The sequence below is a fragment of the Salmo trutta genome, chromosome 37 (assembly GCF_901001165.1).
Source record: "Salmo trutta chromosome 37, fSalTru1.1, whole genome shotgun sequence".
NCBI classification, from domain to species: Eukaryota; Metazoa; Chordata; class Actinopteri; order Salmoniformes; family Salmonidae; genus Salmo; species Salmo trutta.
Genome location: NC_042993.1, coordinates 20780091 through 20792718, shown reverse-complemented (window position 1 = coordinate 20792718; position 12628 = coordinate 20780091). Strand labels below are relative to the sequence as shown.

Genomic DNA, 12628 nt, shown 5'->3' with positions numbered 1-12628 from the left:
TGTGTCTGTGTGTAAAATCTGCTGCTCTGTACTTCACTGTGTTGTTGACACTGTGTCTGTGTGTAAAATCTGCTGCTCTGTACTTCACTGTGTTGTTGACACTGTGTCTGTGTGTAAAATCTGCTGCTCTGTACTTCACTGTGTTGTTGACACTGTGTCTGTGTGTAAAATCTGCTGCTCTGTACTTCACTGTGTTGTTGACACTGTGTCTGTGTGTAAAATCTGCTGCTCTGTACTTCACTGTGTTGTTGACACTGTGTCTGTGTGTAAAATCTGCTGCTCTGTACTTCACTGTGTTGTTGACACTGTGTCTGTGTGTAAAATCTGCTGCTCTGTACTTCACTGTGTTGTTGACACTGTGTCTGTGTGTAAAATCTGCTGCTCTGTACTTCACTGTGTTGTTGACACTGTGTCTGTGTGTAAAATCTGCTGCTCTGTACTTCACTGTGTTGTTGACACTGTGTCTGTGTGTAAAATCTGCTGCTCTGTACTTCACTGTGTTGTTGACACTGTGTCTGTGTGTAAAATCTGCTGCTCTGTACTTCACTATGTTGTTGACACTGTGTCTGTGTGTAAAATCTGCTGCTCTGTACTTCACTGTGTTGTTGACACTGTGTCTGTGTGTAAAATCTGCTGCTCTGTACTTCACTGTGTTGTTGACACTGTGTCTGTGTGTAAAATCTGCTGCTCTGTACTTCACTGTGTTGTTGACACTGTGTCTGTGTGTAAAATCTGCTGCTCTGTACTTCACTGTGTTGTTGACACTGTGTCTGTGTGTAAAATCTGCTGCTCTGTACTTCACTGTGTTGTTGACACTGTGTCTGTGTGTAAAATCTGCTGCTCTGTACTTCACTGTGTTGTTGACACTGTGTCTGTGTGTAAAATCTGCTGCTCTGTACTTCACTGTGTTGTTGACACTGTGTCTGTGTGGATGTGTTGCAGGTTTGGACCTTTTTTGACGTTTGTGTCCGTTTTATGAAAGAGACAGACGGCATTTGTGTGTGTGTGTGTGTGTGTGTGTGTGTGTGTGTGTGTGTGTGTGTGTGTGTGTGTGTCTTTTTAAAACAAGTGAACTCAGCAAGAGGGCCAGCCAGGTCATTCCACCCTGTGTAAAACATGTGCTTCGACTAGTGAGGACAGCTTGAATGAGTTTGAAACACACACTCGCTTTCACACACAACCCTTTGTATATTCACACAAAGCGAAGTCCTCAAACTCCCAGCTGTGATATCAAAACTAGCCCTGTAGGCTAACTTACGCCAGAAACAATTCATTCTTTCATTTCTAAAGAGCCAAGATAAATGTTAAATGAGTCTTGACTGTGTGCAGAGAGTGTCTCTCTCTTTGGGAGTGAGTGTGTGTGCGTGAGTGTGTGTGAGTGTGTGCATTTGTCAGGGTAAATTAGTGTGTTTTGATTCAGAGTGTATGCTGGGGTGAAGCCCAGCGGTGTGCTGGAGCAGGAGGAGTGTGTGTGTATGTGTGTATGTGTGTGTGTGTGTATATATATATATATCTCTGAACGTGTGTCGCGCCACACAGCTGTGTGCTCTTGAGGTGTACTGAGTGCAGTTGTAGTAATTTGTAGCTGTGGAGTGTGTGGTAGAGATTAATGGAAGGGACATCGGAGGGGACAGGATGTGTGTTTGAGAGACCTGCATCCCTGTAGGGCTGTATAGTGGAGTGTTTCATCACCTGGTCACACACACACACACACACAAACATCTCTCTCTACTCTTGTGTGCGCCCCCCCCCCTCCTTCACATTTGGATCAGGCCAACGCCCCATTATCTCATCTCTCGGTGGGCCAGGTTGGAACTACTAAGCACTGGTTACAGGGGTGTTCAACTTTAAACCTGTGAGGTCAACTCCCAGGTTTCTATCAGGAGGCCTGGAGCTATGGTGAGGCCTGCACCTCCCTCATAGTAATCCCAGGCTGGGTGTCTCTCTGGCAGGGTGTGTCTCTAATTGAGCCCCCTGTCTGGAGCAGTAAGGCCGGACCACCCAGACTCATGGGATGAACCAGTGACCTTGGTGGAAGGTGTGTAGGGACCTACTTTAGGGAGGGACGTGGCGGGAAACTGGCTGGTTGTTTGATGTTCTGGTGTCATTCTTGGCTTGTTATGGCGTTTGCACTCTCAATGGATCTTTGTGATGTGATCAATGATGATTGAAATTTAAAAGTAAGATCATAGAAATTTGAGGGAAATGCTGTTGTACTCTGTGTCGCTTTTGTTTTTTCTTTCTCTCTGTTTCTCTCTCGATGGAAAAACAAACCCCAACAATCTCTGTTCTCACATTCCCTCGTCTTCTCACTGAGAAAGCAAACGTGAAGCCCTGTCTTTGATAGTCCAGGGAAGGTTGTCAATAGTCCTATTTAATTACCTGTCTGTGAACAATAATAAAGTCTATGAAACCATAGGAACACACACACACCTCATGCTGCCTTGATGATATAGAGAACCATTCACATGGAGTTGAGAATGGGCAAAGAGCCATGGAATGAAGACCCTTCAAATAAATCTGAAAGCTGGAGAGTAGCGGAAGTAGAGGATCGGTGCACAAGTTTGTGTTCTAATACACATGTATCTAGTCTGGATTCAGACTGAAAGAGAGATGAACAGAATTTAAAAAAGAAGAGCAGCTTTATCTTGGTGGTGCGGTTCAGAGCCTGCCACCACCGCTGATAACCCATCTCAGGTTGCCAGATCTAATCACTATCCCCCCTTTTATTTCTGTTCTTTCTCTTCCTCTGAATGCTTCTATAAACAAGGCCAGTGTGTTGCCAGATCATCCTCTCTCCCTCTCTCTTATCAGAACTGAGAAGACCGTGTTATCTGCACTAGCTGCGCCGCGGCCGTGACCAAAAACAAAAGCAGTTACTGTCTGTCTCTGCCTCATCCATTGGCTGGCGAGATGCTAATCACTGCAAAGCTCTCTCAGCCACTTACCCACTCTCTGTTACTGTCTCTTTAACTTGTTCTCTCTCACACTCTCTCGCTCTCACACTTTCTCACACACTCTCTCCCGCACACTCTCTCCCGCACACTCTCTCCCGCACTCTCTCTCCCGCACTCTCTCTCCCGCACTCTCTCTCTCGCACTCTCTCTCTCGCACTCTCTCTCTCGCACTCTCTCTCTCGCACTCTCTCTCTCGCTCTCTCTCTCGCTCTCTCACACTCTCTCTCTCTCTCTCTCTCTCTCTAGCACTCTCTCTCTCGCACTCTCTCTCTCGCACTCTCTCTCTCGCACTCTCTCTCTCGCACTCTCTCTCTCGCACTCTCTCTCGCACTCTCTCTCTCGCTCTCTCTCACTCTCTCTCTCTCTCTCTCTCTAGCACTCTCTCTCTCGCACTCTCTCTCTCGCACTCTCTCTCTCTCGCACTCTCTCTCTCGCACTCTCTCTCTCGCACTCTCTCTCTCGCACACTGTCTCTCGCACTCTCTCTCTCGCACTCTCTCTCTCTCGCACACTCTCTTTCTCTCACTCTCTCTCTCACACTCTCTCACGCTCTCTCTCACACACACAAGCTCAAATGCAAAAAATACTTGATTGTCAAACAAAACCGAAATCCCAAATGGACATTGACATGTTTTCAAATGATGGTTAAAATGGCAACAACTGCATAACACTTTTCTCTCGTATCTGTAGGGCTCTCTCACCTCAACACTATTTCCTTGTCTAAACACTGTCTTGAGAGGGTGCCGGTGTTTGTATACAGTACGTGCACACGTGTGTGTGTGTGCCATTTGTGTTTTTACGTGTCTCTGTTTGGGTTAACTCCCTTACGTTAACTCCCTATATGCTTGTGGGTTTGTGAGATGATTGTGTGTGTGTGTGCAGAGTTCAGAGTAGGATGTCTGAGAGCAGCCAATCAGACTTGTAGGAAGAAGAGAAAGTGTCTGAGCCATACTGCTGCCTTCAGCTAGTTTTCAGCTCGCCTTGCACTGCACTCTGGGAGAATGCACTGAAGGAAATGGGTGTGTTGATTCTGCCTATCGTTGAAGTCTGATTTTAATGATAACCTGGAAAGAGTGAGTCTCTCTGTACCCTGGGAATGGAGAGGCTCAGTGGATAATCACACATACAGATATCCCTTTAAACCACTATCAGTCTATAAATGGTCCATTTGGGCAGGGTGAACAACACTCCTCTCAGTGGATACCACGACCCCCGTCTGAACCTCCCCGCTCTCTCGCCCTCCTCTCTCGCCCTCTCTCCTCTCTCTCTCTTCTCTCTCTCTCCCTCTCCCCTTTCTTTCCCTCTCCCCTCTCTCTCTCTGTCTCCGCTCTCTCTCTGTCTCTCCTCTTTCCCTCTCTCCTCTCTCCCTCCCTTTCCCTCTGTCTCTCCTCTTTCCCTCTCTCTCTGTCTCTCCTCTTTCCCCTCTCTCCTCTCTTTCCCTCTCCCCTCTCTCTCTCTCTCTCCTCTTTCCCTCTATCTTCTCTCCCTCTCTCCTCTCTCGCCCTCTCTCCTCTCTCTCTCTTCTCTCTCTCTCCTCTCTCCCTCTCCCCTTTCTTTCCCTCTCCCCTCTCTCTCTCTGTCTCCGCTCTCTCTCTGTCTCTCCTCTTTCCCTCTCTCCTCTCTCCCTCCCGTTCCCTCTGTCTCTCCTCTTTCCCTCTCTCTCTGTCTCTCCTCTTTCCCCTCTCTCCTCTCTTTCCCTCTCCCCTCTCTCTCTCTCTCTCCTCTTTCCCTCTATCTTCTCTCCCTCTCTCCTCTCTCGCCCTCTCTCCTCTCTCTCTCTTCTCTCTCTCTCCTCTCTCCCTCTCCCCTTTCTTTCCCTCTCCCCTCTCTCTCTCTGTCTCCGCTCTCTCTCTGTCTCTCCTCTTTCCCTCTCTCCTCTCTCCCTCCCTTTCCCTCTGTCTCTCCTCTTTCCCTCTCTCTCTGTCTCTCCTCTTTCCCCTCTCTCCTCTCTTTCCCTCTCCCCTCTCTCTCTCTCTCTCCTCTTTCCCTCTATCTTCTCTCCCTCTCTCCTCTCTCGCCCTCTCTCCTCTCTCTCTCTTCTCTCTCTCTCCTCTCTCCCTCTCCCCTTTCTTTCCCTCTCCCCTCTCTCTCTGTCTCCGCTCTCTCTCTGTCTCTCCTCTTTCCCTCTCTCCTCTCTCCCTCCCTTTCCCTCTGTCTCTCCTCTTTCCCTCTCTCTCTGTCTCTCCTCTTTCCCTCTCTCTCTGTCTCTCCTCTTTCCCCTCTCTCCTCTCTCCTCTCTTTCCCTCTGCCCTCTCTCTCTCTCTGTCTCTCCTCTCTCCCTCTCTCCTCTCTCCCTCTCTCCTCTCTCCCTCTCTCCTCTTTCCCTCTCTCCTCTCTTTCCCTCTCTCCTCTCTTTCCCTCTCTCTCTCCTCATTCCCTCTCTCCTCTCTCCCTCCCTTTCCCTCTGTCTCTCCTCTTTCTCCTCTCTCTCTCTCTCTCTCTCTCTCCCTCTCTCTCTCCTCTTTCTCTCTCTCTCTCCTCTTTCTCTCTCTTCTCTCTCTCCTCTTTCCTTCTCTCTCCTCTTTCCTTCTCTCCTCTCTTTCCCTCTCTCCTCTTTCCCTCTCTCCTCTTTCCCTCTCTCCTCTTTCCCTCTCCCCTCTCTTTCCCTCTCCCCTCTCTCTCTGTCTCTCCTCTTTCCCCTCTCTCCTCTCTTTCCCCCCCTCTCCCTCTCTCTGGTGATTTCTCTCCTATTTCTGACTGACATTTTCCACTTTCGAATCACACACATTTTTATTTTTTATTTTATTTATTTCACCTTTATTTAACCAGGTAGGCAAGTTAAGAACAAGTTCTCATTTACAATTGCGACCTGGCCAAGATAAAGCAAAGCAGTTCGACAACATACAACAACACAGAGTTACACATGGAGTAAAACAACATACAGTCAATAATACAGTAGAAAAATAAGTATATTTACAATGTGAGCAAATTATGTGAGATAAGGGAGGTAAAGGCAAAAAAGGCCATGGTGGCAGAGTAAATACAGTATAGCAAGTAAAACACTGGAATGGTAGATTTGTTATTTGAAGAAAGTTCAAAGTTAAAATATAAATAATATGGTGCAAAGGAGCAAAATAAATAAATAAATACAGTAGGGAAGAGGTAGTAGTTTGGGCTAAATTATAGATGGGCTATGTACAGGTGCAGTGATCTGTGAGCTGCTCTGACAGCTGGTTTTTAAAGCTAGTGAGGGAGATAAGTGTTTCCAGTTTGAGATTTCTGTAGTTTGTTCCAGTCATTGGCAGCAGAGAACTGGAAGGAGAGATGGCCAAAGGAGGAGTTGGCTTTAGGGGTGACCAGAGAGATATACCTGCTGAAGCGCGTGCTACAGGTGGGTGCTGCTATGGTGACCAGTGAGCGGAGATAAGGGGGGACTTTACCTAGCAGGGTCTTGTAGATGACCTGGAGCCAATGTGTTTGGCGACGATTATGAAGCGAAGGCCAGCCAACGAGAGCGTACAGGTCGCAGTGGTGGGTGGTATATGGGGCTTTGGTGACAAACGGATGGCACTGTGATAGACTGCATCCAGCTTGTTGAGTAGGGTATTGGAGGCTATTTTGTAAATGACATCGCCGAAGTCGAGGATTGGTAGGATGGTCAGTTTTACGAGGGTATGTTTGGCAGCATGAGTGAAGGATGCTTTGTTGCGAAATAGGAAGCCAATTCTAGATGCAATTCTACATGCAGTGGATACCTCAGATACTTCAGATTAAAATGGGGAAACGTTGTTCCAATTCTCTCTCTCGTGTTGTATGACCTCTTCCCCAGAGAGACAGATGAGTTTGGCCACATCATTTTCCACTGACAGACAGGGTGCACAGCTCCCCTCTGCTGTGTGTGGCTGGGCGTGTGTTCTGTATGAGTTGCGGGTTGTGTTTGGAGGTTGTCCATGGTGCTTGCTGTGGCTAGCTGAGCAGAAAGGGTCTAATCTGCAGGCTAAACTGAGCATACCTCTTTGCTAATAGCTGTGTCCTTGTCGCTTTACATGAAAGTAACAGTCAGACCCACGTCTTAACAGCGTTCACATAACACTATCCAAACTCCACTTTCTCTCCCCAAGGTGCAAACAGCCGGCACAAACCCCACAGTATCAATCACCCACCAGCGATGCTAAAGTTACACCTAATTCATACACTGGTTACACACACAGACGTGTGTTGAGGCTAGATGTATTCCAGCCTCTCCTTCTGTGGCTTTGGCCCTCCAGGAATCATATGTTGGCCAGTCTTTGAAGACTTATCATTGGTCGGGGATGTGCTATCCCAATGGGGACCAGAGTGTTTTCAGCCTGGTGGAATTTGGGTAGAATCTGCCTGTAGGGGGAAATAGTGGGCAGACGTGGTGCCATAATACTGTGGGTATACTGGTGGTTATTTTGGGGGAGGTAGAGGAGGAGGACTGAGGCGAACCCCCCAGGGCAGGGACAGGCCCTTCTCATTCCTGCTTCTTCTTAGACACACACACACAGTGGCACACAAATGCACACACATACACTTGCATAAACACAAACACACACAAATGTCGAACACATACAGTACATGTTCACACTTGCACACACATCTACATTTTAAATGCGCACAATATACACCTGTAGGTATGCAGTACGATCTCTGCTGGTGTCTGCCTTGGACATCACGGTGGATTGGCCTGAACAGTTATAACTGCTTTATGAATGCTTAGTCCTCTCACGGGCTCACAGTTGTATAACACACAGTATGCTAGGGGTTGTGTAGGGTTATGACTATTTGGTAACGATTCACTTTGAATACAGATCCATAGATACAGATCCATAACTCATTAATTACACATCGTTTCATGAACGTGTTATAACAGGTCCCAACCGCATTGTTAAAGGTTAATGAAATATATCCATAGCATATCTATAGAGTATTCATGTCATGCTATGCAAGAGCTCATATTTAGGTATCTTAATAGATGCATCATTACAATGAAAGCATAGTGTCATCATTATGGCTGTTCTCAAAAGTGTGCTTCTGCCATCCCAAGGCCAAGCCACGTTTTGAAAATGATGCTGATCTGTACAATGTACTAGACCCATTTCCCCCACTGTCCGGTATAGGCCTGTGACGACGATCTTTTTCTTCTCCTCCTCACTGAGCTGAATGGTGCATAAAGATCCCCACAGGGTTGAATCCTCAGGGTACATTTTACAGATCAAATCGTCTAGTTGAGGGTCATATCATAACTCATTAACAGCCCTCCTCCACTTCAAAATGAGGCCTAAGTTGGTTCTATGCAGTCAATGTACTGTCATTTCTATTTTCCCATTCATAAAGTAGCATAGTGGTTAAGAGCATTAGGACAGTAACCGAAAGGTCGCTGGTTCGAATCCCCATGTAAAATCTGTCTGTACTCTTGAGCAAGGCACTTAACCCTAATTGCTCCTGGAAGTAATTCTGGAGAAGAGCGTCTGCTTAATGACTAAAATCTAAAAATGTTAAAAAGAATACAGACACAGAATGTTAAAGGTAATATGAAGATTTTATTTCAATTTTTTTTTTTACCTTTATTTAACTAGGCAAATCAGCTAAGAACAAATTCTTATTTACAATGTTCAGGGGCAGAACGACAGAGTTTTACCTTGTCAGCTCGGGGATTGGAACTAACAACCTTTCTAACAACCTGCCGCCCATGTAAAGGCATCGCTGAAGAATCCTACTATTGACATTTTTCAGTTGAACTTTTCTTGAGTAGGTTTAACAAAGATTCATATTAAAAGCATTCCCATTCAAATCCCCATTTCAGACACATAGCAATAACTATTTTAGTGAGTAAAACGTACTAACACAGGGAGATCAAGCAAGCAAGCATTTCCCTCTTATTCTCTGTTCTAGCTAGCTAAGCCCCTGGCACACTGTCAACATGTTCATTGTTGTAAAACTCATGAAACATTTGGGTAATGTTATTTCACTATTTACATTGTACTTTGGCACATTACAGACCCTTTTAAAACAGGACAAATTAAAAGACAGAAACCAGTTGCTTTCCTTTTGACTACAGAGGAGAGGTGAGGGGCCAGTGTGACATCACTTCCGTGGTAAGGGCCCAGCATTCTTCTGGCTTCTTATTAGCTCGTTTTGTTATTAGAAATGTGCAAAGGTACAATGTCAGTCATGAAATACTAAACTAAAACGTTAACTAAATATGATTGTTGTTATTTAAAAAAAAATATTTACATTTTTTATTGAAGCAAGAGGTCACCAGGAAGTGACATATCACTGACCTCTCACCCCTCACATTCTCCTCCTGTGTAACCAAAATAGAAAGAACATTATGTTTCTGTCTTTTAATTTGTCCTGTTTGTAAAGGTTCAAAAGTACAATGTTTGTCTTAAAATAGTGAGATAGCTGCCATTGTTTAACTAAATGTTTTATGACACTTTTGAAACGTTTATTGACAGTTGGAAAATGTGTTGACATTGCCAGGGGCTTAGCTAGCCCCTAGCTAGGATTACTAAATGAGTGATTAAGGGGGAAATGCTAGCTAGCTTTACCACCCTGTGTTTGTACGTTTTACTCACATAAATACAGTGAGCTCCAAAAGTATTAGTGACACATTTTTTTTTACAGCTAGTCTTTGCACAGGACTAAATCTCGCTTCCCCCATCCCTCTCACTATAACCTATATGAATTAGCATGGTGTCATGGCCTTTCTGGTTAAATGTGCCTCTGTGTTCCCCTCAGCTGGCATCAATCAGCGCTGCGTTTGGTCCCACACAATGCAGCCCTTGACTGGGAACCTCCATTTGGCTCGGCTTGGCAGGGCGGCTCTTTTTATCAATACACACCAATCTTTACTAGCAAATTCACCCCTTTGAAAGTCAGTTTCCTCTAGAGGTTTTCTTTGGGAGGAGCTGTAGGGGGGGGGTCGAGACGTTTGTTTAACATTTGGCTGAGTGACATGGTTGCCAGGGAGACGGAAGTGGGTGGGGGGACTGGATGGTTAATGGTTACGTGGGGGTGTTTGTCTTACAGTGCCGCAGTACTCCCTGTTTGGTGTGCGTGCGCTCGCTCGTGCAGCACAGGAGGCTACTGAGGGAGGACGACTCATAATAATGACTAGAATGGACATGGAAAGAATGTGTTTGTTTCGATACCCTTCCATTAATTCCGTACCAGCCATGACAAGGAGCTCGTCCTCCCCAGTTAAGGTGCCACCTGTGGTGTGCAGATAAATAGTTGTGTGCTGTCCAACACACCATACTGTTCTACTCTCCCACTAGCTAGCCTACATGCACATTCCAGTGTATTCATGAATCGAGGTGCTCTCCCATGGTGAAACTGAAAATGGAGATGACCCCAACTCTTACCTGCACTCTGCCATTAGTCACACATCCACAGACAGGATATTCTCACTCTTTCCTTTCCCCTCCTCTTGACTTCCCCCTCCTCTCTTATTTCTCTCCCTCTAACGTGCCTTCTCTTGTTCTGTTCACCTTCATCCGTCTTCTTCTGTCATCGCTCGTTCATGTTGTCCCCCTCATCCGTCCCAAAAATGGAAGTATTGACCTTCTGTTCAGGTTCAACTCTCAGACCACACCTAGAGACGCTGCAGAGCCACCTCCCTCTCATTGCTCATTCACATGGCTTACGGCGTTGACTTCTAGAGAATGTTACTGATGAGTTACGGCGTTGACTTCTAGAGAATGTTACTGATGAGTTACGGCATTGACTTCTAGAGAATGTTACTGATGAGTTACGGCGTTGACTTCTAGAGAATGTTACTGATGAGTTACGGCGTTGACTTCTAGAGAATGTTACTGATGAGTTACGGCGTTGACTTCTAGAGAATGTTACTGATGAGTTACGGCGTTGACTTCTAGAGAATGTTACTGATGAGTTACGGCGTTGACTTCTAGAGAATGTTACTGATGAGTTACGGCGTTGACTTGTAGAGAATGTTACTGATGAGTTACGGCGTTGACTTCTAGAGAATGTTACTGATGAGTTACGGAGTTGACTTCTAGAGAATGTTACTGATGAGTTTCGGCATTGACTTCTAGAGAATGTTACTGATGAGTTACGGAGTTGACTTCTAGAGAATGTTACTGATGAGTTACGGAGTTGACTTCTAGAGAATGTTACTGATGAGTTACGGAGTTGACTTCTAGAGAATGTTACTGATGAGTTACGGAGTTGACTTCTAGAGAATGTTACTGATGAGTTTCGGCGTTGACTTGTAGAGAATGGGGTGTGCGTGAGTTATGGAGTTACGGAGTTGACTTGTAGAGAACGTCTTCTATGGCCTCGGGAGATGGATTAACATGAATGACTTGGAGGAGTCACTGTGTTGACCCTGAAGCCTTGTTTCCATTGGCACTTTAAATCAGGGCCCCATTCAATCACTCATCATTCTAGTGGACAACAGGAAACAAACTGCTTGTATAAAGTACCTTTGCGTTACAGAGTTGGCGCTTGATTCAGAGTTGCTTAGATAAGTTGCTTCTGGTGAATGACAGCAGGCACTGATTCTCTGCGTCTCTGTCAGGTGATCGCGTTGGCAGATGCAGCGGAGGAGAACCGGGCATGTCTGAATCAGGCGTTTGTCCGCCTGCGCAGTGCCACCCACCTCCTCATCCTCCTGGTCTCCCTGTGGCAGGGCCTCAACACAGAGCAGAACGCCATCCTGGAGGCTACGCTGTTACCCCTGCTACAGGACACACCACAGCTGGTGAGACACACACTGTTACCCCTGCTACAGGACACACCACAGCTGGTGAGACACACACACTGTTACCCCTGCTACAGGACACACCACAGCTGGTGAGACACACACACTGTTACCCCTGCTACAGGACACACCACAGCTGGTGAGACACACACACTGTTACCCCTGCTACAGGACACACCTCAGCTGGTGAGACACACACTGTTACCCCTGCTATAGGACACACCACAGCTGGTGAGACACACACACTGTTACACCTGCTACAGGACACACCACAGCTGGTGAGACACACACACTGTTACCCCTGCTACAGGACACACCACAGCTGGTGAGACACACACACTGTTGCCCCTGCTACAGGACACACCACAGCGGTGAGACACACACTGTTACCTCTGCTACAGGACACACCACAACTGGTGAGACACACACTGTTACCCCTGCTACAGGACACACCACAGCTGGTGAGACACACACACTGTTACCCCTGCTACAGGACACACCACAGCTGGTGAGACACACACACTGTTACCCCTGCTACAGGACACACCATAGCTGGTGAGACACACACACTGTTACCCCTGCTACAGGACACACCACAGCTGGTGAGACACACACACTGTTACCCCTGCTACAGGACACACCACAGCTGGTGAGACACACACACTGTTACCCCTGCTACAGGACACACCACAGCTGGTGAGACACACACACTGTTACCCCTGCTACAGGACACACCACAGCTGGTGAGACACACACTGTTACCCCTGCTACAGGACACACCACAGCTGGTGAGACACACACACTGTTACCCCTGCTACAGGACACACCACAGCTGGTGAGACACACACACTGTTACCCCTGCTACAGGACACACCACAGCTGGTGAGACACACACACTGTTACCCCTGCTACAGGACACACCACAGCTGGTGAGACACACACACTGTTACCCCTGCTACAGGACACACCACAGCTGGTGA

General features: G+C 46.7%; 1 protein-coding gene across 3 annotated transcripts in view; it reads left to right on the top strand.

The window, feature by feature from the left end:
• Positions 1 to 12628, top strand: part of LOC115176682 (protein PTHB1) — a 217099-nt gene that overhangs the window by 80976 nt on the left and 123495 nt on the right. For all 3 annotated transcript variants that reach the window (XM_029736875.1, XM_029736878.1, XM_029736876.1), the window contains one exon: positions 11466 to 11648. In XM_029736875.1, the coding sequence (XP_029592735.1) occupies positions 11466 to 11648 (183 nt within the window). The remainder of the gene's footprint in view (positions 1 to 11465; positions 11649 to 12628) is intronic.